The sequence below is a fragment of the Bos javanicus genome, chromosome 18, assembly GCF_032452875.1.
Source record: "Bos javanicus breed banteng chromosome 18, ARS-OSU_banteng_1.0, whole genome shotgun sequence".
NCBI lineage: Eukaryota > Metazoa > Chordata > Mammalia > Artiodactyla > Bovidae > Bos > Bos javanicus.
In genome coordinates this window covers 40,452,765-40,478,006 of record NC_083885.1, presented here as the reverse complement: position 1 = coordinate 40,478,006, position 25,242 = coordinate 40,452,765, and the positions used below count along the sequence as shown (strand labels likewise).

Genomic DNA, 25,242 nt, shown 5'->3' with positions numbered 1-25,242 from the left:
GAAAAATATCAATAACCTCAGATACGCAGATGACACCACCCTTATGGCAGAAAGAGAAGAAGAACTAAAGAGCCTCTTGATGAAAGTGAAAGAGGAGAGTGAAAATGCTGGCTTAAAACTTAACATTCAGAGGGGGCGGGCTCCCGATCCAGTTCCATCCAGTTCTCCCACCGCCCACCCCACTACCCCCCACCCACCATGGGTCCCAGCAGCTCAGAAGGGAAGAGGAGAGGCAGTGGTCAGGCTACTCAGCTTCTGGAAGGTTCTTGGCCTACCGTGGCTCTCAGGCACCCGGCTCTTGCCTGCCCTGCCACCAGGATACCCAAGAGGAAGGTCAGCTCTGCCGAGGGGGTGGTGAAGGAGGAGCCCAAGAGGAGATCTGCAAGATTGTCAGCTAAACTGGCTCCTGCAAAAGTAGAAACCAAAAAATGGCGATGGGAAAGGATAAAAATCTTCAGGCAAAACAGTGCAAACAAAAGGGAAGAGAGGAGCAAAGGGAAAACAGGAGGAAACGGCCAACCAAGAGACTAAAGAAGACTTACCTGCAGAAAATGGAGAGACTAAAAATGGTCTCTGGTGTCGCAGAAGAGAAAGAAGCCAAGTTAGATTAATACCACACACCCAGTCCTGTCAGTGGTCCCTGTTTCCCTTCTTGTACAGTTCAGAGGAATATTTTTATCAACTATTTTGTAAATGAAAGTTTTTTTAGTAGCTCTAGAAACATTTTGAAAAAGGAAGGAATCCCATCTCATCCCATTTTTTAAGTGTAAATGCTTTTTTTTAAGAGGTGAAGTAATGTGCTAGTTGTTTATTTTTTGGTACAACAAGAAAATAGTGGGATATTGAATATAGGAGGCTTTGATTGTCTTGGGTGCCAGCTTAACATTCCACAATGGGGGGTAGCTTTTATATCCTGTAGTACAAAAGCATACTAAATGGCAATCTGGAGTCAGTTGTGCATTTAATGTCTTAAGCACTTTAAATTATTTCTCTTCCCATATTGTTTTGGTAGAATTATTTCCTACAGCAAACCATTCCTTGATCTTGGCTTTCCTGGTCAGAATTTTGTGCACTCCATTAACATCTTTGGTCATGGTAGTCCAGTTTTCCTATAACTTGGTTAATGTGCTGTGAATGATTGACAGTTTAAGTATGTAGTGTATATGATATTAAATTGTGAATCAGTGTGACTTATGATGTAACAGCATATCAATATTTGAGGATATTGATGCTTTCTATCCTGTTAAGGAAAATGTGCTCCAAATTTTAAGCTGGAAAGTCACTGGAATAACTGTTAAGAATCAAAACTTATGTGATTTTTTAGATTTTTGGTATGTATGTGAAGAACTGTATACAAATTGAAATATCTTTGTAGTGATCCTCAAAGCAACCAATAAAATCTCAATTATGAAAGAAAAAGCAGCAACATTCAAAAAATGAAGATCATGGTATCTGGTCTCATCACCCCATGGCAAAGAGATGGGAAAACAATGGAAACAAAGACAGACTTTATTTCCTTCAGCTCCAAAATTACTGCAGATGGTGACTGCAGCCACAAAATTAAAAGATTTTTGTATTGCTTGCTCCTTGGAAGAAAAGCTATGACAAAACTAGACAACTTATTTTTTTTTTTAGACAACTTATTAAAAAGCAGAGAAATTATTTTGATGACAAACATCCATATAGTCAAAACTATGGTTTTTCTAGTAGTCATGTATGGAACTGAGAGTTGGACCATAAAAAAGGTTGAGCACTGAAGAATTGATGCTTTTGAACTGTGGTGCTGGAGAAGACTCTTGAGAGTCCCTTGGACTGCAAGGAGATCCAACCAGTCCATCCTAAAGGAGATCAGTCCTGAATATTCATTAGAAGGACTGATGCTGAAGCTCCATACTTTGGCCACCTGATATAAAGATCTGACTCATTAGAAAAGACCCTGAAATGAGATGCCAGTCCAGGTTCGATGCACGATACTGGATACTTGGGGCTGGTGCACTGGGACAACCCAGAGGGATGGTATGGGGAGGGAGGAGGGAGGAGGGTTCAGGATGGGGAACACATGTATACCTGTGATGGATTCATTTATATTTGGCAAAACTAATACAATTATGTAAAGTTTAAAAATAAAATAAAATTAAAAAAAAAGAAAAGAAAAGACCCTGATGTTGGGAAAGATTGAAGGCAGGAGGAGAAGGGGATGACAGAGGATGAGATGGTTGGATGGCATCACTGACTCAATGGACATGAGTTTGAGCAGGCTCTGGGAGTTGGTGAAGGACAGGGAAGCCTGGCCTGCTGACAGGACTGAGCAACTGAACAGCAACAACAACAACGGGATTGACTGGTTTGATCTCCTCACAATCCAAGGGACTCTCAAGAGTCTTCTCCAACACCACAGTTCAAAAGCATCAATTCCTCAGCACTCAACCTTCTTGATGGTCCACATCTCATATCCATACATGACTACTGGAAAATCCACATCTCTGACTATACAGATCATTGTCAGCAAAGTAGTATCTCTGCTTTTTAATATGTTGTCTAGCTTTGTTGTAGCTTTTCTTCCAAGGAGCAAGCATCTTTTAATTTCATGGCTGCAGTCACCATCTGTAGTGATTTTGAAGCCCAAGAAAATAAAATCTGTCACAGTTTCCGTTGTTTCCCCATCTATTTGCCATGAAGTAATGGGACCAGATGCCATGATCTTAGTTTTTTGAATGTTGAGTTTTAAGCCAGCTTTTTCACTCTCCTTTTTCAACTGCATCAAGGGGCTGTTTACTTCCTCTTCACCTTCTGCCATAAAGGGGGTGTCATAAGGAGGTAATTAAGGTTAAATGAGGTCATAAGGGTGGGGCCCTGATCTGATAGGATTCAGTTCAGGTCAGTTCAGTTGCTCAGTCGTGTCCGACTCTTTGCAACCCCATGAATCGCAGCACACCAGGCCTCCCTGTCCACCAACTCCCAGAGTTCACTCAAACTCATGTCCATCGAGTTGATGATACCATCCGGTCATCTCATCCTCTGTCGTCCCCTTCTCCTCCTGCCCCGAGTCCCTCCCAGAATCAGAGTCTTTTGCAATGAGTCAACTCTTCTCATGAGGTGGCCAAAGTACTGGAGTTTCAGCTTTAGCATCAGTCCTTCCAAAGAAATCCCAGGGCTGATCTCCTTTAGAATGGACTGGTTGGATCTCCCTGCAGTCCAAGGGACTCTCAAGAGTCTTCTCCAACACCACAGTTCAAAAGCATCAATTCTTCGGCATTCAGCTTTCTTCACAGTCCAACTCTCACATCCATACATGACTACTGGAAAAACTATAGCCTTACTAGACGGACCTTTGTTGGCAAAGTAATATCTCTGCTTTTCAACATGCTATCTAGGTTGGTCATAACTTTCCTTCCAAGGAGTAAGCGTCTTTTAATTTCATGGCTGCAGTCACCATCTGCAGTGATTTTGGAGCCCCCCCAAAATTAAGTCTGACACTGTTTCCACTGTTTCCCCATCTATTTGCCATGAAGTGATAGGACCAGATGCCATGATCTTAGTTTTCTGAATGTTGAGCTTTAAGCCAACTTTTTCACTCTCCTCTTTCACTTTCATCAAGATGTTTTTTAGTTCTTCTTCACTTTCTGCCTTAAGGGTGGTGTTATCAACATATCTGAGGTTATTGATATTTCTCCTGGCAATCTTGATTCCAGTTTGTGCTTCTCCCAGCCCCGTGTTTCTCATGATGTACTCTGCATATAAGTTAAATAAGCAGGGTGACAATATACAGCCTTGACGTACTCCTTTCCCTATTCGGAACCAGTCTGTTGTTCCATGTCCAGTTCTAACTGTTGCTTCCTGACCTGCATATAGGTTTCTCAAGAGGTAGGTCAGGTGGTCTGGTATTCCCATCTCTTGAAGAATTTTCCACAGTTTATTGTGATCAACACAGTCAGAGGCTTTGACATAGTCAATAAAGCAGAAATAGATGTTTTTCTGGAACTCTCTTGCTTTCTCGATGATCCAGCGGATGTTGGCAATTTGATCTCTGGTTCCTCTGCCTTTTCTAAAACCAGCTTGAACATCTGGAAGTTCACGGTTCACTTATTGCTGAAACCTGGCTTGGAGAATTTTGAGCATTACTTTATTAGCGTGTGAGATGAGTGCAATTGTGCAGTAATTTGAGCATTCTTTGGCATTGCCTTTCTTTGGGATTGGAATGAAAATTGACCTTTTCCAGTCCTGTGGCCACTGCTGGGTTTTCCAAATTGCTGGCATATTGAGTGCAGCACTTTCACAGTATCATCTTTCAGGATTTGAAATAGCTCCACTGAAATTCCATCACCTCCACTAGCTTTGTTCGTAGTGATGCTTTCTAAGGCCCACTTGACTTCACATTCCAGGATGTCTGGCTCTAGGTGAGTGATCACACCATTGTGATTATCTTGGTCATGAAGATCTTTTTTGTACAGTTCTTCTGTGTATTTTTGCCACCTCTTCTTAATATCCTCTACTTCTGTTAGGTCCATACCATCTCTGTCCTTTATCGAGCCCATCTTTGCATGAAATGTTCCCTCAGTATCTCTAATTTTCTTAAGAGATCTCTAGTCTTTCCCATTCTGTTGTTTTCCTCTATTTCTTTGCATTGATCACTGAGGAAGGCTTCTTATCTGTCCTTGCTATTCTTTGGAACTCTGCATTCAGATTCTGATAGGATTAGTGTCCTGAGAAGAAGAAACACCAGAGAGCTTACTCTCTCTCCCTGCATGTACACAGAAGAGGTCATATGAGCACACAACCATATGGCAGCTGCAAGCCAAGGAAAGAGGCCTCAGTATGAAACCTATCCTTGCCATCACCATGCTCTTGGACCTTCAGTCTGCAGACCGTGAGAAATAAATTTCTGTTTTTTGAGCCACTCAGTCTATGGTATTTGCTATGGCAGCCTGAATAGGCTAATGTGTTCAGATATATTTAGAACAATCTAGATGGCATTAAAAAATATCCCGTGCACTACATGCTAAGAACAAACAAACAAATAAACACCAGGGGTAACTTTTCAGCCACAGGATGTACTGGAGCAAAAGAAAACATTCTGCCATTGAACAAAGTCCCAAACAGACCACAGTTTAAAAAACAAAAAACCAACAAAACCCAAAGCACTATTAAAGTAAAAACTACTTGGGAGAAAAAATTTCCATCCTATGAGCAATTTGAAATAAAAACTTCAGAATCATAATAGTGACTCTACTATAATTTTCTGTAATAAAACATCTATTATAACAGATATGGCAATACAATAAAAGTCCTATTGTTCCAGAAACTGTATTATAACTGAAACAGGATAATTATAGAAATACTTGCGTGAGAATTGCATGTTCAACAGAACCATTGAAAATCATTGTTCTCAGGCTGAAAATAAGTCTTCCGGGTACAGAAGAACTCTTCAGTGAGATCTGAAATGGAAGACAAGGTGGATTTTTTTAAAAAAATCTTTTATAGCAGCATAACCTTCCAAAGCCTCCTCAGGGCCATCTGTAACATGTCTCCAAGGGCCCATCCAGCTCTGAGTTCCACACTTTATTTGGAATACTAAAATCTAATAGTAGATTTGGAAGTAGGGCATCTCTATATTCTTTCAACAAACAGATTTTAGGGTGAATCTCAGTTCTATCAAGTTCATTTTGTAAATCCTAACTTAGAATTTGTAGCTGTTTAGAACAGCTGACCCCTGGAACTTTCTGCAGAAATCTAAATGTATGTTGAAGGCATTGCTGGTACTGCCACTCCCCCTGCTTGTGGTTTATGGAGCACTTTTCCACTCTGTTCCTCGTGTAGTCTTCACAGTAATCCCAGGTTGTCGAGAGTGGGGGATCTCAGCCTGATTTTATAGTTGAGGAAATTGAGAGTACCTGGATGGAAGCAGGGGCAGGGAGATCCAACTGGAAACTTAAAATATTTGCACTGTAAACAAATTCTTTTTACTTCGCTTGTCTAGGTATTTGACGTGGCTTTGGGGAAACTGGCAAAAGTGACAAAGGATTTGGGGACTTTTTGTTTTATTTTTTAAATAGAGGGCCTGCCAGTCATCTCTTGTCTCCGCTACTGATTTCTAAAATTCCACGCCAGGGAACTTGGTACTTGAGAGGCTGGAGACCTGGAGGAAATTCACACAGCAATGATGGTGGCTATGGGACTAAGGGAGTGTGCCCCGAGGAAATAATCATCATCATCATGACGATGAGGAGAACACACACTCAACACCATGGCAAATATGCAGAGTGGTGTTAAGTGATGACTAAAGGGACATGATAACCATCTACAAATATTTGAAGGATGTAAACACTAAGGAAGAAGATGAATTAATTATTTAGAGGAACAATGAGGAAGCCCCGGAGGAGCTCATTACCAATCCCAAAGCCACCTCAACAACCTTTTTGGAATTAAGCTGGACTGAACTGAAGACTAAAAGCAGGCAGCTGGATGGCCCCCTGCACACAACAACCTCAACACAAGGCATGGCTGAGAATGGTCTTTTTTCCTCTCTCTTTTAATTATCTGGTTGCGCCGGGTCTTAGTTGCAGCATGTGGGATCTAGTTCCCTGACCAGGGATAGAAGCCATGCCCCCTGCATTGGAAGTGAGGAGTCTCAGCCATTGGACCACCAGGGAAGTCCCTGAGAAAGGTATTTTTATCATGCTTGCAGGTACCCATGTGCCTATTTGGATAATAATCATCATAGCTGGCATTTGCTGACTACCTGGTATTATGGATTCAATTCTGTCATCCCAAAATATATGTGAAAGTTTTGACCTCTCATACTTATGAACATGACCTTATTCGGAAATAGGGTCTTTGCAGTTGTAATCAAGTTAAGATGATGTCATTAGGGTGAGCCCTTACTCCAGTGAGATGGCAACTCGCTCCAATATTCTTGCCTGGAAAATCCCATGGTCAGAGGAGCCTAGTGGGCTGCAGAGCACTGGGTCACAAAGAGGCGGACACGCCTGAGTGACTGAGCACACACATTACTTCAGTATGACTGGCGCCATATAATAAGAGGGAAATTTGGACACACACAGACACGAGGAGAACGTCGTGTGATGAGAAAGGTAGAGATGCAGCTTCAAGCCGTGGAATGCCAAGGATTGGTGACCACCACTAGAGGCTAGCTACAACAGTCGAGGAAGGGTCCTCCCGTACAGGTTTTAGAGGGAACACTGCCTCCCAATTCCTTGGACTTTTTAAATAACCATTCATTTTTATGAATAAACATGTTAAGTACACATATAGTCTAAGTAAAGCTTTTCACAATCCATCATATGATCCTCAATCAAAATTCAGATTATAAAAATTCAGAAACTTTCTTCTGTTATAATGATCTGAGAATTGTGATTTCTATGGTTTACATATTTAGTAAACAAAGATGTACATTATTCTTAGACAATAAATTTCTCTTTGGAGCCACCCAGTTTGAGGGACTTTGTTATGGGACCCTAGCAAACTAATAGACCTGGTATATGCCAGAAAGTGTGCTGAACACTTCACAGGTGAAGGTGAATGCAACCTTGGGGGAAGGACTGGGAGATGAGACTTCCTTTGCCTCCAGAGCTAAAGACTCGGAGGTTCTTAGGAAAGGTGGTGGACGCAGCATGTACCTCTCCTGACCCAAAACCTTGGCCCAGTGAGTACCTTGGGATAAATGACTGTCTTCAAGGCTAGATCAAGATCCCCAGGAATCCCTAATCACCAGACAGACTATGGTGTCCTTAGTGAAAGTGTTGGTCACTCAATCATGTCTGACGCTTTGCGATCCCATGGACTGTAACCCACCAGGCTCCTCTGTCCCTGGAATTCTCCAGGCAAGAAAACTGGATTGGGCTGCCATTCCCTTCTCCAAGGAATCTTTCCAACCCAGGGATTGAACCCAAGTTCCCTGCATTGCAAGCGGACTCTTTACTGTCTGAGCCACCAGGGACACCCAAGGAGGTAACTTAAAAAAGAACACGATTTAGTTTTCAAAGTGACATCTAGTTTATATGTATGCTGATATTAAGAGATTGCAGGGATTTATGTGTGGATCATCCAGCCCTGGGTCTGAGTGGGTTTATCCTGAAAGAGTTGTGTAAGTTCAGAGCCCCTCACTCATCTTCTCAAAAAGGGAGGATGGGGTTGCTGGCCTCAGGGGATCCCACCTGAATTTTGACTCTGGCAGGCTCTTTGAACACAACCTAGCATCCTGGGACCATCAGGAAGAAGGTGCACTGTGAAGGCTGGGGTAGAATTGCATTTCTCACCATTCTGGGCATATGAGGCTCATACGGGGGAATCTGGACATTCATTTTCATAATTTATGATGTAATCAAGAATATTCTAGATTCCTACACATTACCTCCTTTGATCTTCAGAACAATTTTATGAGACAGGCACTATTATTAGTTATTGGTCAAATGAGGAAACTGAGGCACAGAGAAGTTGAATAACTTTCCCAAGATCATCCAGCCAGACCTTAAGATCATAAGCATTCAGTTCAGTTCAGTTCAGTTCAGTCACTCAGTTGTGTCCAACTCTTCGCGACCCCATGAATCGCAGCACACCAGGCCTCCCTGTCCATCACCAACTCCCGGAGTTCACCCAGACTCACGTCCATCGAGTCGGTGATGCCATCCAGCCATCTCATCCTCTGTCGTCCCCTTCTCCTCCTGCCCCCAATCCCTCCCAGCATCAGAGTCTTTTCCAATGAGTCAACTCTTCGCATGAGGTGGCCAAAGTACTGGAGTTTCAGCTTTAGCATCAGTCCTTCCAAAGAACACCCAGGGCTGATCTCCTTTAGAATGGATTGGTTGGATCTCCTTGCAGTCCAAGGGACTCTCAAGAGTCTTCTCCAACACCACAGTTCAAAAGCATTATGAAAGCACTAAATGGATGCTGGGCCAGTGGAAAGTCACCACACCATGATGGAGACCCCACTATGCTCCTCATTCATGGAACCCACTTTGCAGGAGGCTCGGCTGCCGTTATAATGTGGGACGGTGTGTTACATTTATGGGCTTTGGTGTGTGCATTTTATGACTTTATTCATATCAGAATGAAGGTTCCAAGTTGCTGATGGGTTGAATGTTTGCAGGACTTCTTATAGCTAACCTTCTCTAGCGGGCCCCACCCTTAGAGTTTCTTTCCCTTCTAGCATTTTCCTCCAACCCTGTCCTTCCTCCCCATCTCTCCGGGAGTGAGAGGGCCCAGTTCCTTAAAGTGCCACCAGAGGGAGCTGGCCTGTGAAGAAACAGGAGAATCTTATCCAGGCCCAAGCCTGGCGACACCCCAGGGAGTTGGGCTATTCTTTTCCTTGGTTAATTTTCATTTTCAGTTTTGGAAAGTCACCCAAACTCATAAAGCTCCTGTTCAGGAACAAATGGAGTTATTTCAGGGGAATTTATCTGTGGCAGGGGAACTCTGGTTAATGCTATAGGCCTTTTCTCACATTAGGGACAGAGTGGAAACAGAAGTAACAAAATAATAAAGAATACAAAGTTTCAGTTAACTAACTTAACATACATAAATTCTGCTGCTGCTGCTAAGTCGCTTCAGTCTGTCCGACTCTGTGTGACCCCAGAGACAGCCCACCAGGCTCCCCCATCCCTGTGATTCTCCAGGCAAGAACACTGGAGTGGGTTGCCATTTCCTTCTCCAATGCATGAAAGTGAAAAGTGAAAGTGAAGTCGCTCAGTCCTGTCCGACTCTTCGAGACCCCATGGACTGCAGCCCAGATCTACTATACAGAATAGTATCTGTAGCTAACAATACTGTATTGCACACTGAAGTGTGCTAAGAGGGTAGATCTTATGGTAAGTATTCTTACCACGTCCCCCCACACAAAAGACAGCAATAATAAAGGAGGTGGAAGGAAACACCCGTATATACTTATGGCCTTGATGGTGGTGATGATTTCATGGGTATAGATTCATCCCTAAACTCAACTTTTGTATACATCACATATGTACAGCTTCTTGTATGGAAATCATACTTCAGTAAAGTGAAATATCTATCTATATAAGTGAAGTCACTCAGTCGGTCCGACTCTGCAACCCCGTGGACTGTAGCCCGCCCGGCTCCTTCATCCATGGGATTCTCCAGGCAAGAATACTGGAGTGGGTTGCCACACCCAAAGTACTTTCCCATTCAGAAAAAAATTTTTTAATTGTCTGGTAGTATGAAAGAGGTCTACTCTCTGCGTGCCCACAGCACTCTGGAAGGCAAGCCAGAGGGCCGGTTACAAGCAGGGCTTTGAGCCAGGTGGACCCAAGATGGAGTCTGGACCCTGACACTCCCTACCTTGGTGGCTTTGGGTAGATCACCCTCTCTGAGCCTTGGTGCCTCCCTTCTCCTATCTGTAATATGGCAATGGGAACCAGGCCTACGCTGCAGGATTGAAGGAAATAGCCCATGGAAATCCCCCAGAAGCCTTTTTCAGCTTTGAGATGGGTCCAGGCCAGCCCTTGTATGTGGGGGTTGGAGGAGATTGGTAGAAGGCTCCTCCACGTGCCGCTCTAAAGTATCCCCTGGCCCTTCTCTTACCTGCCTCCCTCATGCCTTTGCAACCTCCCAGGAGGCTCCCTAACCTCAGCTTTTCCCTGGAAGCTGGACCTCCTCTTTCCTTGGAACCCCAGGAGCAAAGGGGCGCAAGATCTTTTCAAACCCCAGACCGAGAGGCCGCCGGTGTCTGCACTGCGGCCGGCTGACGTTTGACTTTGCCGGGTACATTGACCGAATATTAACAGCCCCTCGCCGAGGCCGCGGTGTTCCTTCCGGAGCCGGGACCCGAGGGGTGGGGGAGTGTCTCGGTCCTGAGTGAAAGGCCAAAGCGAGAGTGGGCCTCCCAGGAGGCCCCCGGGCTTGAGCAAGAACTAAAGGAACTCCGACCTAGTATGGGTGTGAGCGGGTGGACGGTAGGGCTGCGCGCGGCCTCGGGGCCCCAGCGATCCCGCTCCAGACGCCCCATCCTGGCAGGCGCTCGCAGAGCTGAGCCGGGGTCGCGGGCGCAGCAGCGGGGGCGGTGGCGGCGCTACCGGTGGGCGGCGCCCCGGAAGGCCCCGCGCGGACGAGCCGGAAGGCGGGGGGGCGGGGCCTGCGCGCGCGGCGGGGAGGCCTGGTGTCCCCGCGCCTGCCGGCCTGTGACCTCGCGGCGCCGCCTCCGCAGGTAAAGGGCCCCGAGCAGCCGCCGGAGCTAAGGGGGCGCCCGGAGCAGCACCAGGGCAGACGGTCTTAGTCCATTTATTTTCCTTATGGAGAAACGGGGGAACGAAGGGATGTGTGTGCTGTCTCCGCCTGCAGGAACTCCTGTGTGTGCGTGCGCGCGTGTCGCTTCCCGCAGGAACCGGGATGCGCGTGTGGCGGGTGTTATATCCGCAGGGTGGGGCACTCCTGGTCTTGCCCTCTGGGGAGAGAATTTGGACGCCAGATTAGAGATGATGAGGAAGGGATGTTAGTGATTTAGGGGCGGGGAGATTAGCCTTGTGGGGACTGATAGCTTCTTTGACTTTTCTTTGCCCGCACTGTGGGGCATGTGGGATCTTCGTTCCCCGACCCAGGATCAAGCCTGTGCCCCCCGCTTTGGGAGCGGGGAGTCTTAACCGCTGGACCGCCAGGAAAGTCCCTCTTTATCCTTTTTGTTTGTTTGTTTAAAGAAATAGGAATAATTTGAGAGGGTGTTGCTCAAGGGCCAAGTAGGTAGATAAGGTGTGCTCCAGTAGGACCCTCGGAGAAGGCAATGGCACCCCACTCCAGTACTCTTGCCTGGAAAATCCCATGGGTGGAGGGGCCTGGTGGGCTGCAGTCCATGGGGTCGCGAAGAGTCAGACACGACTGAGCGACTTCCCTTTCACTTTTCGCTTTCATACATTGGAGAAGGAAATGGCAACCCACTCCAGTGTTCTTGCCAGGAGAATCCCAAGGATGGGGGAGCCTGGTAGGCTGCCGTCTATGGGGTCGCACAGAGTCGGACACAACTGAAGGGACTTAGCAGCAGTAGCAGCAGTAGGACCCTGCTCAGCTCTGGCCTGGATTGCTGCAGAAGGTGGATCCCGTGTGGCTTGTATTTTTGATTTTTCAGGAGAATTAGAAATCTGAGGTGTTTGTGAAATCTCATGATTTTAAAATTCTAGCAACTATTTTATTTGTTTATTTGGCCTCAATTCATGTGGGATCCTAGATCCCCCACTAGGGATCCAACCCTCATCTCCTGTACCGGAAAGTGAGGTTTTAACCACTGGACTGCCAGAAAGTGAAAAGTGTCTCAGTGGTGTTAACTCTTCCCACCCCATGGACTACACAGTCCATGGAATTCTCCAGGCCAGAATACTGGCGTGGGTAGCTGTTCCCTTCTCCAGGGGATCTTCCCAACCCAGGGATCGAACCCAGGGCTCCCACATTACAGGCAGATTGTTTACCAGCTGAGCCACTAGGGAAGCCCGGGACTGCTAGGGAAGCCCCTAATTCATTTTTTAAAAGTCTAATCTGACTGTATTTGCTGATGGGATCCAATGTCTGTACTGGGGCATAGAGAGGTATAAAGACATGGTTTATAGGAGCCAGAGGGCACACTGGAGCTTTATAATAAAGTCCACCAGAGAAGTAAAAAGTACTGAGGATTGCAGGTGAACAACATCACTGAATCTTAAGAGGCCCTGCTTTTTTAATTTTTAAAAAGAGCTTTGTGCATGGAGGTCTGTGTTAGCTCTGCAGCCTTTCTCTCCTCATCTCTCACAATCTGCTCCATCTCAGAAAGCCAGGCTGCAGTCCCAGGGCCAGGCTCATCTCCCTCTCCCCCAGATCCGTGCTATAATCAGCAGACCAGCCTGGGTGCTTGCAAGAAACCAGGGCTTCACGTTGGCATTTGCCTTCCCTGTGGCTGGCAGATGGACTTCCTGTGACCCAAGTCTGTTTCGTGGACAAATCTGATTCTGAAATAGGTGTGATATGGGTGTGGAGGGGGGCACCCTCCCACCCCATTGAGGCCTGTCCCAACAGTGCTGCTGCCTCATCCTTCTTCACCCACTTCTCTGCCACTTACTAAGGTAGCTGGAGTGGGAGAAGGAAAAACGAGACTGGCTTCCTTCCTCAATCAGGCAACCCTGGAGAAGTTGGGAGGCTGAGATTTTTAGCAGGGGCTCAGGAGATGGTCGGAAAAGGCAATGGCACCCCACTCCAGTACTCTTGCCTGGAAAATCCCATGGATGGAGGAGCCTGGTAGGCTACAGTCCATGGGGTCGCTAAGAGTCAAGACACGACTGAGCAACTTCACTTTCACTTTTCACTTTCATGCATTGGAGAAGGAAATGGCAACCCACTCCAGTATTCTTGCCTGGAGACTCCCAGAGACAGAGGAGCCTGTTGGGCTGCCATCTGTGGGGTCGCACAGAGTCGGACACACGACTTAGCAGTAGCAGCAGCAGGAAATGGTGCTGCAAACTTTTCTTGCACAACAAGAATCTATTGATGCTCCAGCTTCTAAAATGATTCTTACAAGGAAATTAAACCAGCGGTCTCTTGGATAGAGGCAGCCACAATGCCACTGGTTATTCATGATGTGGATCCATTGAACCCAGATGGAGTTGGAGAAGTGGCCACTTCTCCTCCCCTCCCACACACCATGACACCTGCTGGCCCACTAGTCATACTCTGGACTTGAACCTTGTGCCGGCTCAACTGGGCTAAGTGGAGGTTAAAAGTGGTGTTTGCACAATGATGCCTCATTAGTCCCGGTGGGTTTTGACTTAAAGTCATTCAGAGCAGATTGGAAGCTGGTTTTGGTTGTTTTTGTTTTGTTTTTAAGAGACCATAGAGGGTGAAGTGGGTATATATCTCCAGCCTCTTTTATATGCCTTTTCTTGCTGTGCAGAAACTGTTTGGAGAATACAAATCTGTAATTCTGCAGAAAACCTGGCATATGGGCAGAATGTGCTGGCCTGGAAACCAGCCTTGCAGATCAGGCATGGCAAGGCTCAGAATCTTCATGCCTCTGGGAATGCAAGGGGCCTTCCCAGGACCTGAGTTTCATCTCCCTTTTTTCTGCAAAACTGACAGATAAAAAGCTAGATGTAAATCAGAGCTAAGCTAGGTATTTTACAGGGTGATTTTTAGGTTTTTAAAAGGTTTTATCATGAGATTAATTCCTTTGGTTATCTTAATAGGTATCTGAAATTAAACATTTTGTTTGCATAGCTTTACAAGCCCATGGCTATTGGGTAAATCAGGTTACTTCCTCCCTTCTCCCATTTCTAAGTGCAATTCCTTCGCTGTTAAAATGCTACAATGTTATCTTGACATTTGTGCCTGGAAAATTTTTGACTTCTGGAAGGGTGGAAGGGGGCTCTCTTGCAGGTAGGAGGGGGTTGGGGCATGTGCTATGCCTACATGTGGTCACCGCTGGTGAGCAGAAGGGCCTGGAAGCCAGGAGGCATTTTAGCAGATCCAGGACACCTGGGAGCCAGAGCAAGGACAAGCACACCTGAATTTTCCTCTAGTCCCTTGGGCAGCCCTACAGGGGTCTCTTGCATTCTGAATTCAAGGACTGAGTAGCAGATATCAGACATCTTAAGTCATTCTGTCATAGAGTCTTGCTGTCCAAAAGTGAGGGCAGAATTTCAGCTGGGGGCTTGTAAATACAGAATCTCACCCTACCTGTATGGGTAGTATTTAACAAGGTCTTCAGTGACTCCTGAGTGCTGGTGGACAATCACTGATATCAAGAATATCAAAAGGAGGAACTTTCCTGATGGTCCAGTAGTTAAGAGTCTGAGCTCCCAATGTAGGGGGCTATAGGTTCAATCCCTGGTTGGGGATCTAAGATCCCCATGCCACATAGCATGGGGAAAAAATAAAAAGAATATTAAAAAGAAAAAGAGGGGACATTTTCAGGGCCTGGAGAAGAGGATCCCACTGACCTCCCCTGGGTCTACAAAGAAGTTCTGACTGGTGTAGATTCACAAATTTGTTCTAAAGGCTCAGAGTTCTCTCTCAGAATTGGGAGGATAATTTTACATTAGGGCAATTGTGGTTTTTCCTTGGGTTTAAAAACAACTCATATATCCAAAAGATATTGAACAATAGGTTCTGCTCCAAACTTCCATAATCAAATTCCTTGTAAATGTCTGTGTCTCACAGCCTTGATTGAAAAGGGAAGTGGTGGTGAGAGAGGAAGGTGCCCACCAAAGCCTTGGGCCCAGCCAAAGCTGGAAAAAGAAGCACTGCTCGTTGCTGCTTTGATTTACTTCCTGTCCTGCCACATGGCCCATCAGTGCCAAGGTTCTCCATTCCCACCAACCCTGGGGTAGTTAGTGCCTGCCCTACCTCCACCCTTGCCCCTGCCTGTTTTTTTCCTGCTAGTGTGGCAAACAGTTTCCTGACCCCAGAGAATTTTTCTAAAGGTCATTGTTCCAAAGTCTGTCCATCCATCTGTCATCTGTTCATCCATATGGAATTCTTTGATTTCTTTTATTCTCTGGTCGTTTCATCTTACCATATCATCCTGCCCCTGCCTTTAATATCCCATGAGTAGAACTGGATTGACTCTGAGTGGTTGAAGCCATTGGTATATGTTAGGAAGAGAATGTTCATTTAGAACCATCATGTCTGAGAGTCTGCCGTGTTAACAGTCTTGCTCCAGGTGAGACTTTGCATCCATCCTGCTTACACCTTGTAGGAATCCAGTCTGTAGGTGGTTTATCTTCATCTTACAGGTGAGAAACCTGCCACTCTGCTGGGTCATCCCGTGGCTACAAGGCTGTGTGGTTACAGAGTCCGTGCTTCCCCCTTCTCTGGCTTGGCGGAAGCTGAGGTGCCCTGTCACACAGAAGTGGACCCAGCACTGGGACTTGTGCACTCTGCCCAGCTTTGTGGGTGGGGATCGCCTGGGCTAGCTGAAGGGCCCTGACACAAGAGAGCTCAGAATTGCATCACTCATGATGAACTGGTAGAGCATGTGGGCAGGGTTGTTCCTTAATCTATCATAAATCAGAAGTTAGAGTGCAGAGAAGACCTTTCACCCACTCTGCTGATCCTGTCTACTTAATAACTGAATGCTGCCCTGCTTTCTGTTTGGCAAAGGATTTGCCACACGACTGGTGGTGCTGTCCATCCTGCACATGGCAGAGATCCTGTTCTCTACCGAAAATGGGGAACCTTCCTTAAAACTTTCGGAAGAGTAACATTTGGGTGGAAAGGCCCTTCACTCATTGCAACTGTCCTTAGGAACGCTTACCCCGAGGTCTGCCGCGATGCCTGTTGCGGTGGAGGACATCATGAGGTTGCTGTGCTCCATCTCCGAGGAGAGGAAGATGAAGGCGGCCGTCAAGCACTCCGGGAGGGGCGCCCTAGTCACTGGGGCCGTGGCCTTCGTTGGTGGCTTGGTGGGCGGTCCACCAGGACTAGCCGTTGGTAAGTGCAGATGCCTCACAGGGACAGTGCAGTTGTTGGGAAAAGGCCTTTGAAACCACAGAGACATCGTAAAAGCCTCTGTCCTGTGTGAGAAGTTTGTCGAGTTGAGGTCACTTCTGTGAAGCGATCTTTGGGCACATAATCAGTCCTGTTACCAACTCCAGCTTCTGCGTGAATGCCTCAGAAGTGCAGGGCTCTCTCAAAAGGCATCTGTGTTATAAAGGCTGGAGGACACCTTTCTCCCGGAATGTGTCCTAGAGCCAGAGGATTTCAGGGTGTCCCGGGTTTTGGACAGTCTCCCTCCCCTCATCACCATTAGACATCCAGAGAGGAAGCTGAGATTTGCTGTGCACCTACTGAGGGGTGATGCTGTAAAGCCACAGAACATGAACTCATTCAGAGTGCTTCCCTAGTCTGAAAGCAAGCAGTCCAGCTCAGGGAAAGCAACAAGCTAGCTCCTAGCTGGTCATCATCCCTGCCCCTTCTTTTATCACCTGCTTCTATTTGGGAACTTGTTTCTGGCAGTAAATGAAAGTTTGGCTGATCTTCCCATCATTCTTTGTAGCTAGAATGAAGCTGCTTCCTTTGGATTAGGACCAGAAAGAATTCCTATGTGGTCTGAACTGTGGGTTGGGGGTGTTGTCAAAGAGCTGGCTGCTGTCCAGGCCTGATCTATGGAGGGGCCAGATAAGGTTTCCCTTGGGGTATGTCAGATGGACCCTGCAAAACAGGGCTAGGTCTGCTACCCTGGGCTCAGCAAATATGTACTGAATGCCTCCTTTGTGCTGGGGATACAGGGCCTGAGAAAGTTCACAGGCTGGTGGAAGCCCTTTCTATGTGGCTTATAGTCTTCACATGAATACAGGCTAGAGAGATGACTGCTTTTCTTCTGAGATTGGCTTCTGTGTCCCAGCTCACCGGAAAGGCTTCCTGCTCTCCTCTTCTCTCCTGGAGTAGGATTGACATTCGAGGACATTGTATCAAGCTGAGGCCACACTGAGGAGAAAAAAATCAGCTTGTGGGTGACCCTAGATCTTCCATCTATATATTTCCATTTCCAAACTCTGGGAGTTAGTGAGTCCTGACTTCAGCTTCTTGCCATCCAGGAAGAATTCCCATGGGGGAGGAGACAAGGCCATTGCCATCTTCCTCAGTGACATCCTTTATTTCTTTGTCCCACCCCATCTGATGTGCTCAGAAAGGGCTAGCTGGGATCATTTATCACATAGCTGTGCCCAGATGCCATTTTGGGAGCACATATTTTGTTCAGATTGAGCAAAAGCTGGTAGAGGACAAGCTGTCGGCAAAGGGAACCCTGGGGATTGGCTTCTTGCAGCCCCTAGGTCATTGGCCGGAGCATCATTTTACCCAGAAAACAAAGGAATTTTCTCTTCTCCAAAGAGTTGGTGATTTCTTGGTCGATATTTCTTGGCGACTTTTTGCATTAAGTGCTGCTCTAAATCAAATATTGATGTTCTCATAAAGGTTTAGTGCAGATGAGTGCAACTCTTGTCAGCACTAAGCGTTTCACTGGTGTCATGGGGGAAAGTTCCCTAAAACTTGTAAGTGACTGACCCTCCCTCCCTCCCTGGAATGCTCCTTCCCTTCAGGGTAGGGGGAAGTCTGTCCAGGGCAGTGTTCAGCCTCCAAGACATGAAGCTGGCCAGTCTCCTGCATCTTAGGAGGCGTGTGCGACCAGGTGCTTCCACGCTTGCTTTCCTAAAATGTTGCAAGATTTACTTACTGATGGCTGCGTCCAGCCTGCAATGGGTTCTCTCTGGCTCAGACTGCATTCTCTTGGGTAAACTTTTTATTTTGGAATAATACTAGATTTACAGAGAAGTTACAAAGATAATGCCAAGAATTTCCACGTATATCTCATCCAGTTTCAGTTCTCCTAATGTTCACATCTTATATTAACCATAGCACACTTGTCAAAACTAAGAAACCCACCCTAACATTACTGTTAACTGTTCTTCAGGCTATACTTGGATTTTATCAGTTTCTGCGTCCAAGGTCTTTTTCTGCCCCAGGTCTAGCTCAAGACAACACGTTGCACTTAATCCTCATGTCTCCTTAGTCTCTCCAGTTTTATTATTATTTTTTCCACTCTTTATTTTCCCCCCATGTAGGCCATGACAGAGTATTGAGTAGAGTTCCCTGTGCTGTAGAGTAGTAGGTTCTTATTAGTTATCTATTTTGTAGAGAGTAGGGTGTCTATGTCAATCCCAGTCTTCCAGTTTATCCCTCTCTCTCCTCATCCTCTGGTAACCATGTTTCTTTTCTATTTCTGTAGTAGAAAACCTCTATAACTCTATTTCTGTTTTATAGATAAGTTCTTTTGTACTTTTTTTTTTTTTTTAGATTCCACATATAAACGGTATCATATGATACATGTCTTTCCCTTTCTGACTGACTTCACTCAGTACGACAATCCATGTTGCTGCAGATGGCATCGTTTTGTTCGTTCCTGTGGCTGAGTAATATTCCATTGTGGTATATATGTACCACATCTTCTTTATCCATTCTTCTGTTGATGGGCATTTAGATTGCTTCCATGTCCTGGCTGCTGTAAATAGTGGTGCAGTGAATGTGGGGGGGGGGGGGGCACATGTATCTTTTCAAATTATGGTTTTCTCCAGGTATATACCCAGGAGTGGGATTGCTGGATCATATGGTAACTCTATTTTTAGTTTTTTAAGGAACATCCATGCTGTTCTCCATAGTGACTTTTTGGCACAGCGGTAACTCATATCTCAGTGACATAAGAGATGCGAGTTCAATCCCTGGGTCAGGAAGATGCCCTGGAGAAGGAAATGATAACCTACTCCAGTATTCTTGCCTGGAAAATCCCATGAACAGAGGAGCCTGGCAGGCTACAGTCCATGGGGTCTCAAAGAATCAGACATGACTGAGCACAGCACGCAGCACACCATGGCTGTACCAGTTTGCATTCCCACCAACAGTGCAGGAGGGTCCCCTTTTCTCCACATCCTCTCCAGCATTTATTGTTTGTAGATGTTTTGATGATGGGCTTTCTGACCAGTGTGTGGTGATCACTCTTTGTCGTTTTGACTTTTCATTTCTCTAATAATTTGTGATATTGAGCATTTTTTCATGTGCTTTTTAACCATCTGTGTATCTTTGGATAAATGCCTAGTTGGATCTTCCATCCACTTTTTGTTTGGGTTGTTTGGTGTTTTTTTGTTTTTTTTTTTTATAATGAGCTGCATGAGCTGTTGGTATATGTTGGAGACTAATCCCTTGTCAGTTGCTTTCTCCCACTCTGAGGGTGTCCCCAGTCTTGCTTTCTGCTGCTTTGATACTTTTGAGGAATACTGGTCAGGTATTTTGGAGAATTCCTCTCAGTTTGGGTTTGCCTGATGGCCTTCTCATGAATAGACTGTGGATCTTTGGGCAGAATACCGTGGCGCTTCTCGTCACACATTCCAGGGACATGTGGCATCCATAGGACCTCCTCGAGATGCTCAACTTGATCACCTGATCAGCTGATCAACTTGATCACCGGACTAGTGGCATATCTGTCAGTTTTCTCCACTACAGGGTCAGTTTCCCCTTTCCTACTCTTCTCTTTTGAAGAAGGTCACCAAGTCCAGCCAGCCTGCATTTTTTCAGTATCTGATCACCAATATTTAAAACTTGTAAGACTTCTAAAAGATATAGACCTGGAATTCCATGTGGCAGCAGTTGGCTGCGGTGGCCACTCCTCCTTTAGACACGTACCTAACTCTCCAGGTCACCACAGTCCCACTCAGCCCACTTCACTCCTTTCAGTTACCTGCCTGGGCCCTGTAGACACTGAAGTTTGAGACCCTTTCCCTAGGACATCTTCCTGGAGCAGGCTTCACCTGACCTGCTTAAATAGAATTTTCCATTGAACTTGGGACTCTTCTGGTCCCAAGATAGCATGCTTTAACTTTGATAATAATAAATTTACATATAAAAGTAATGTTTGTGCCCTTTTGGGGTAGCAGAAAAAGAAATAGTTGAATACATTAAATTTGTTATTTATCATCATGCAACTTTGGAAGGGTTATATGAAAAACATTGCTTCAAGAGAAAATACCTTGTCATCTGTCGCTGTCCCCAGGGCCCTTGAACCATGTGGTTCCACTAGAAATTTCAAAGCTCAGGGCTCAGGCACATGTTAGCCACCCAGTGGAGGAAACTCAGCCTTACCACTGAGATGGTTCTCCCTGAAAATGCATTTTCTTCTCAGCCCTCTCCTTTGAGGTGAGAGAGATTTTTACGGAAGCATGGAAACCTTCAGCCCATGAAGAGGATTTTAGTTAGCATATCTCTCGGGGCGAGATGCTTCGTGTTGCACCGTGAGAGCAGAGCTTAGGAGAGGGCATGTGTGAGTGTCAATTATCTGAGCCAAATGGATCAAAGACCACGTAAACCTTTGCCCTCCGCCCTGCTGGCGGGGCAGACTTGAAGCTGAGCCCATCCTGACCCGCTCATGAATGTGCTCGCTCATCATGACGGTGGACATGCGCTCAGCGAGAACCCGTGGCCATCATTTATGAATAAGGCCGACTAATTGAGTCCTTCCTGTTTTCTAGGGGGGGCCGTCGGGGGTCTGTTAGGTGCCTGGATGACGAGTGGACAGTTTAAGCCGGTTCCTCAGATCATAATGGAGCTACCGCCTGCCGAGCAGCAGAAGCTCTTTAACGAAGCCACTGCCATCATCAGGCACCTGGAGTGGACGGACGCCGTGCAGCTGACCATGCTGGTCATGGGCAGTGAGGCCCTGCAGAAGCAGCTGCTGGCGATGCTGGCCAACTACGTCACCAGGGAACTGCGGGCGGAAGTGCAGTACGACGACTAGGCCTCTGCCCTGGGAAGGGGGTCCGTTCGGATGATTCCCCTGACTCGTGGGAGGTGACCAGGGAGCTGCGGGAAGCCCACATCATCAGAATGTTACCTGAGCTGTAGCAGCACCTCCTGCTGAAGAGGCTGCTGCTGTGCTAGGTCATGTTGTAGAAATTACTGGAGAAGATGCTGTGCTTTATGGCCGTGTGCACCTGTGTGTCCTGACAGCCTTTGAGGCGGAAGCTGGTGAATAGCAAAGCTGTGCCTGCTGCCATGTGGTGGCAGTTTTTTGAATCCACGCTGGCTCACACAGGAGCCAGAAGGTCCTCACGTTCAGTCTCTCATCTCATCACAAGAAGATGACGCCTGTCCAGGCACCCATTTCAGGACCGCCCCCCCACCCCGTCCCGCCTCTTGGACCTGGGGGGCTGGCCCCTGTTGGAATCATGTTTGCCTCTTGATTATCCATTCACCACCCAGTGACTTCAGTGGCCTCAGGGAGGGGGCAGTCGGCCTGCTGAGTGAAGCCAGGAACGCCAGTGGCTCTCAGTCCCTCCCCCAGTAGCTGCCAGACTGGCTTCTCACCCTCCCTGGGGGCTTACTTTCCTCATCTGAACAGTCACAGTAGTTCTTGTGTTCTGCTTTTTAAATTAATTATTTTCAGTAAAAGCATTTCTCTTTCTGAAGTGGTAGGATCATAACTTACCTAGACACAGGAAATGTCTCCATCCTAAATTTCCCTAATGCTGTTTTTGCTTTGCTTTCAGAACCACAACTTGACTGTCATCAAATTACAGTAAATGTTTTCTGAATGGTCCTTTTCTCCACCTATTTTGTGTAAAGCGTCTCTAAGATTCAAAGTCCTATACTTGGAACACAAAGGAAGAGAATAGATTTGTGGCTTTAAAGAGTGAATGAAAGCTGTGGATTCCTGGGCCCGACACCTGAGCCTCCAGGCTGCTGTGGTTCCCGGGCTGCCAGTGTGTGCACACTCCCCGGGCCTCCCCTGGCACCCACAGCGTCCCTTGGGTCTCTCCAGGGAGCTGGAAGGAAGCTTCACTGGCCTCCCTGGGATACAGCGGAAGGCACTCATGTGGAGCAGAGATAGGGTCCCGCACCTTCTTGTGGGTCAAGAAAACTTCAGGGCAAATTTGAACCTGTGGTGAGTAAGGAAGGATCAGGCTTTTATCTCAGAAAAGTTGCTCTTTATCTGGCCTCGTCTAGCACTCATCAGGTGCCCTTTACAGGTCAAATGCCTGCGGTTGATGAGGCCACTTGGTCATTTGCCCTGCTTGGGTTGATGAGGGAGCAGGGCAGGGCCCTTTTAGATAATTCTCCTGACTCATAGAAGGTGACTGCGGAGTTTGGGGGGATCCCACCCACTCATTACTTGTGTTGGGTCCTACTCTGCCAGGCTCAGGGGACACAGGTGGTCCCAGCTTAAAGGTCCTACACCAGTGTCCACTGGATCCCTCCCCTGGCCTGCCTGCCTTTACCCCTGGGGAAGCCACTCTGGGGAGATGGCCTGATTCCCACCCAGACAGGTGTCAGATGAAGCAGGCCTTACCGAATGAAGTCACTGGCCTAGCCGGGTCTTGGGTGACTTGTGGTGGACTCTGGGCCCAAGAGGAGTCCAGACCTTGAGTCTTGTCTCTCCCAGGAGCTGAAAGCACTTTCCTTGCTTTCCTTTCATGCTCTCCTTACAGTGACTGTGACTTAGTATTTCTTCATCTTCTTTGACAATTTTTGACTTATTTATTTTTGAAACTTGGAAGACACCAGAAAGTATAAATGGAAAATGAAGGCATCGCCCTATGCTGACTGCTGCTCCAGCCCCTTTCCAGATGCAGCCACTGTACCAATTTCTTCTGTGTTCCTGTTTTTAGATAGTCTTGTTTGTCAGTGTTTATTGCTGAAAACAGAAAAATCCAGAAACGTACAATGAAATAAAAACCATTAAATTATCACCACCCCAATAAAACCTACTGTTAACACATTTGGCATACTTGGTACAAACTTTTTAATGGTATGTATGTTTCTAACCTATTTGCATCTTTACTGTTTAGACCCTTTTGAACACTTTTACCAATTAACATTAAATAACACTTGTGATGTAATTTGAACTCCCTTGTGAACATATGTAATGGTTTTATAATATTCCTTTGCACTAAACCATATACCAGCTATAGTGTCTTTTATAGGTCGTTAATATTATAGTGCTAACATTTTTATGAACACTTTTGTGTTAATGTTCTGTAAATATTTTAGATTATGATAGTCTGTAGGATAGATTCCTCAATGTGAAATTGTTGCATTTAAAACTATGTAGTATTTTTTACAATGGGTGGATAGCATCACTGACTGAATGGACATGAATTTGAGCAAACTTCAGAAGATAGTGAAGGACAGGAAAGCCTGGTGTTCTGCAGTCCATGGGGGTCTCAGAGAGCCGGACACAACTTAGCAACTGAACAACAACAACAATATTTTTAAGGCTGTTGTTATATTCAGTCAAAATTCTTCCAGAGAGGCAGTGTCAATAATTTGTTCTTCCAACAGCAAGTTTTGGAGATGTGCATCTTATCACATCCTCACCAGGAAATTGAATGACAGTATCTTAAAGCTTTATTAATTTGATGGGTGATTACTGACATCTTGGTTTGATTCATTTATCTTTGGATTATGAGTGAGGTGGACAAGGGTGGGGTGAGCTCCTGGGGGCTACCTGCCCAGGTGCTGAGAGCTCCAGGACCCTGGGGCCCAGGCCTAGCAGAGGGTGAGGGGGCTCTGGTGTGAGCAGACAGCCCGCTGGGGCAGCGGCTGGCTAGGCAGTGGTCAGGAAACAGCAGGAGAGTGCCAGTGGGGTAAGGAGGCTGCTGAGGAGGAAGCCTTGGTGGGGGACCCAGTAATTATAGAAAGAAACCATCTGCTCTGGGCTGGTTATTAACCTGCTTCGAGTGTTGCTGTGACAGTGCCGGGCAAGATTTTTCTCGGGCAGATGGTATATTTTTAGCTAGAATGAACTCTTTTATTTATTTATTTTTATTTTTGAGATATCTGGCTTGGCAGTAAACACTAGGGTGTGTTGCAATGCTGGAGGCTGGGGGATCTGGCAGGGTGTGAAGTGTCCTCTCCCCATTACTTATTGCGAGGCGCCATCTAGCGGCCAAGCGGGCACATCCTTTCTCCTCTTCCCTCAGCCGGGCCTACAGAGCCTTCTCTGAGTCTCCAGCCAGGCCAGAATGTGGCTCCACAAGGACGCTGTTTTATGAGTTCCCCTTGGGACAGGGCTGCAACCTTCCTGAGGTTTTAATAAGCTGTGAGCAGAACATCAACCATGTCTCCTGCAACCTTTTTGCATATAAACCAGAATGTCTCTCAATCCCAAACAATCAACATATGGCAATTAAGCAATGCCAGGATTCATCTAAACCACACAGGGAACAGGCACTGTCTGATGTGCTTTCAGCTTGTTGGGAGGAGATAAATGACTTTATTAGCCGGAGGTGGCTTCTCGGACCATTACGGTAACAGTGGGTCAGGAGTCAAAGCTTGGGCCTGGCTGCCTGCATCGCAGGCTCAGGCAGCTATGGTACCGCAAATGCTGGCAAGTGGAGGAAGTTGGGAAGTGTTTTTCTAAACTGCTGAGGTGGTGGCTATTTCTTTAATTTTTGTGGGTTTTCAGGGGAGGACTTTACTCTCATTCGAATTAAACAAATACAAGGATAATATCTAGGAGATATCTATTACATGCCAATTAGTATAAGTGAATACAAATGATCAAACCCAGAATGGGCAGGACTGTGGGTAAAGAATGTATATGCCTACACACATATACTCCACCAGAGGAAATACACAGTCATGCAGTCTTTGGGGAGAGTGATTTGAAGGAAAAAAGTCACAGGTATCATAAAACTATATACTTTCCAGCCCACAAATTTCACTCCAGGGAAAACATTACAATAAAATAATTCAAATGGCAAAAAGATAAAT

General features: G+C 46.2%; 1 protein-coding gene across 4 annotated transcripts; it reads left to right on the top strand.

Annotated features, from left to right (window-relative positions):
* The first annotated feature begins 11,080 nt into the window (after positions 1 to 11,080).
* On the top strand, positions 11,081 to 23,245 carry C18H19orf12 (chromosome 18 C19orf12 homolog). 4 transcript variants are annotated; one of them, XM_061387851.1, is made up of 4 exons: positions 11,089 to 11,176; positions 15,142 to 15,282; positions 16,228 to 16,413; positions 21,000 to 23,245. In XM_061387851.1, exons 2-4 carry the CDS (start codon positions 15,264 to 15,266, stop codon positions 21,263 to 21,265), a joined length of 471 nt encoding a protein of 156 aa, XP_061243835.1. In that variant the 5' UTR covers positions 11,089 to 11,176; positions 15,142 to 15,263; the 3' UTR covers positions 21,266 to 23,245. The 4 variants fall into 4 exon arrangements, with proteins under 4 accessions (XP_061243837.1, XP_061243838.1, XP_061243835.1 ...); XM_061387853.1 differs by lacking the exon at positions 15,142 to 15,282 and having other exon boundaries at positions 11,081 to 11,176; XM_061387852.1 differs by lacking the exon at positions 15,142 to 15,282 and having other exon boundaries at positions 11,100 to 11,176; positions 16,084 to 16,413.
* Positions 23,246 to 25,242: the final 1,997 nt, after the last annotated feature.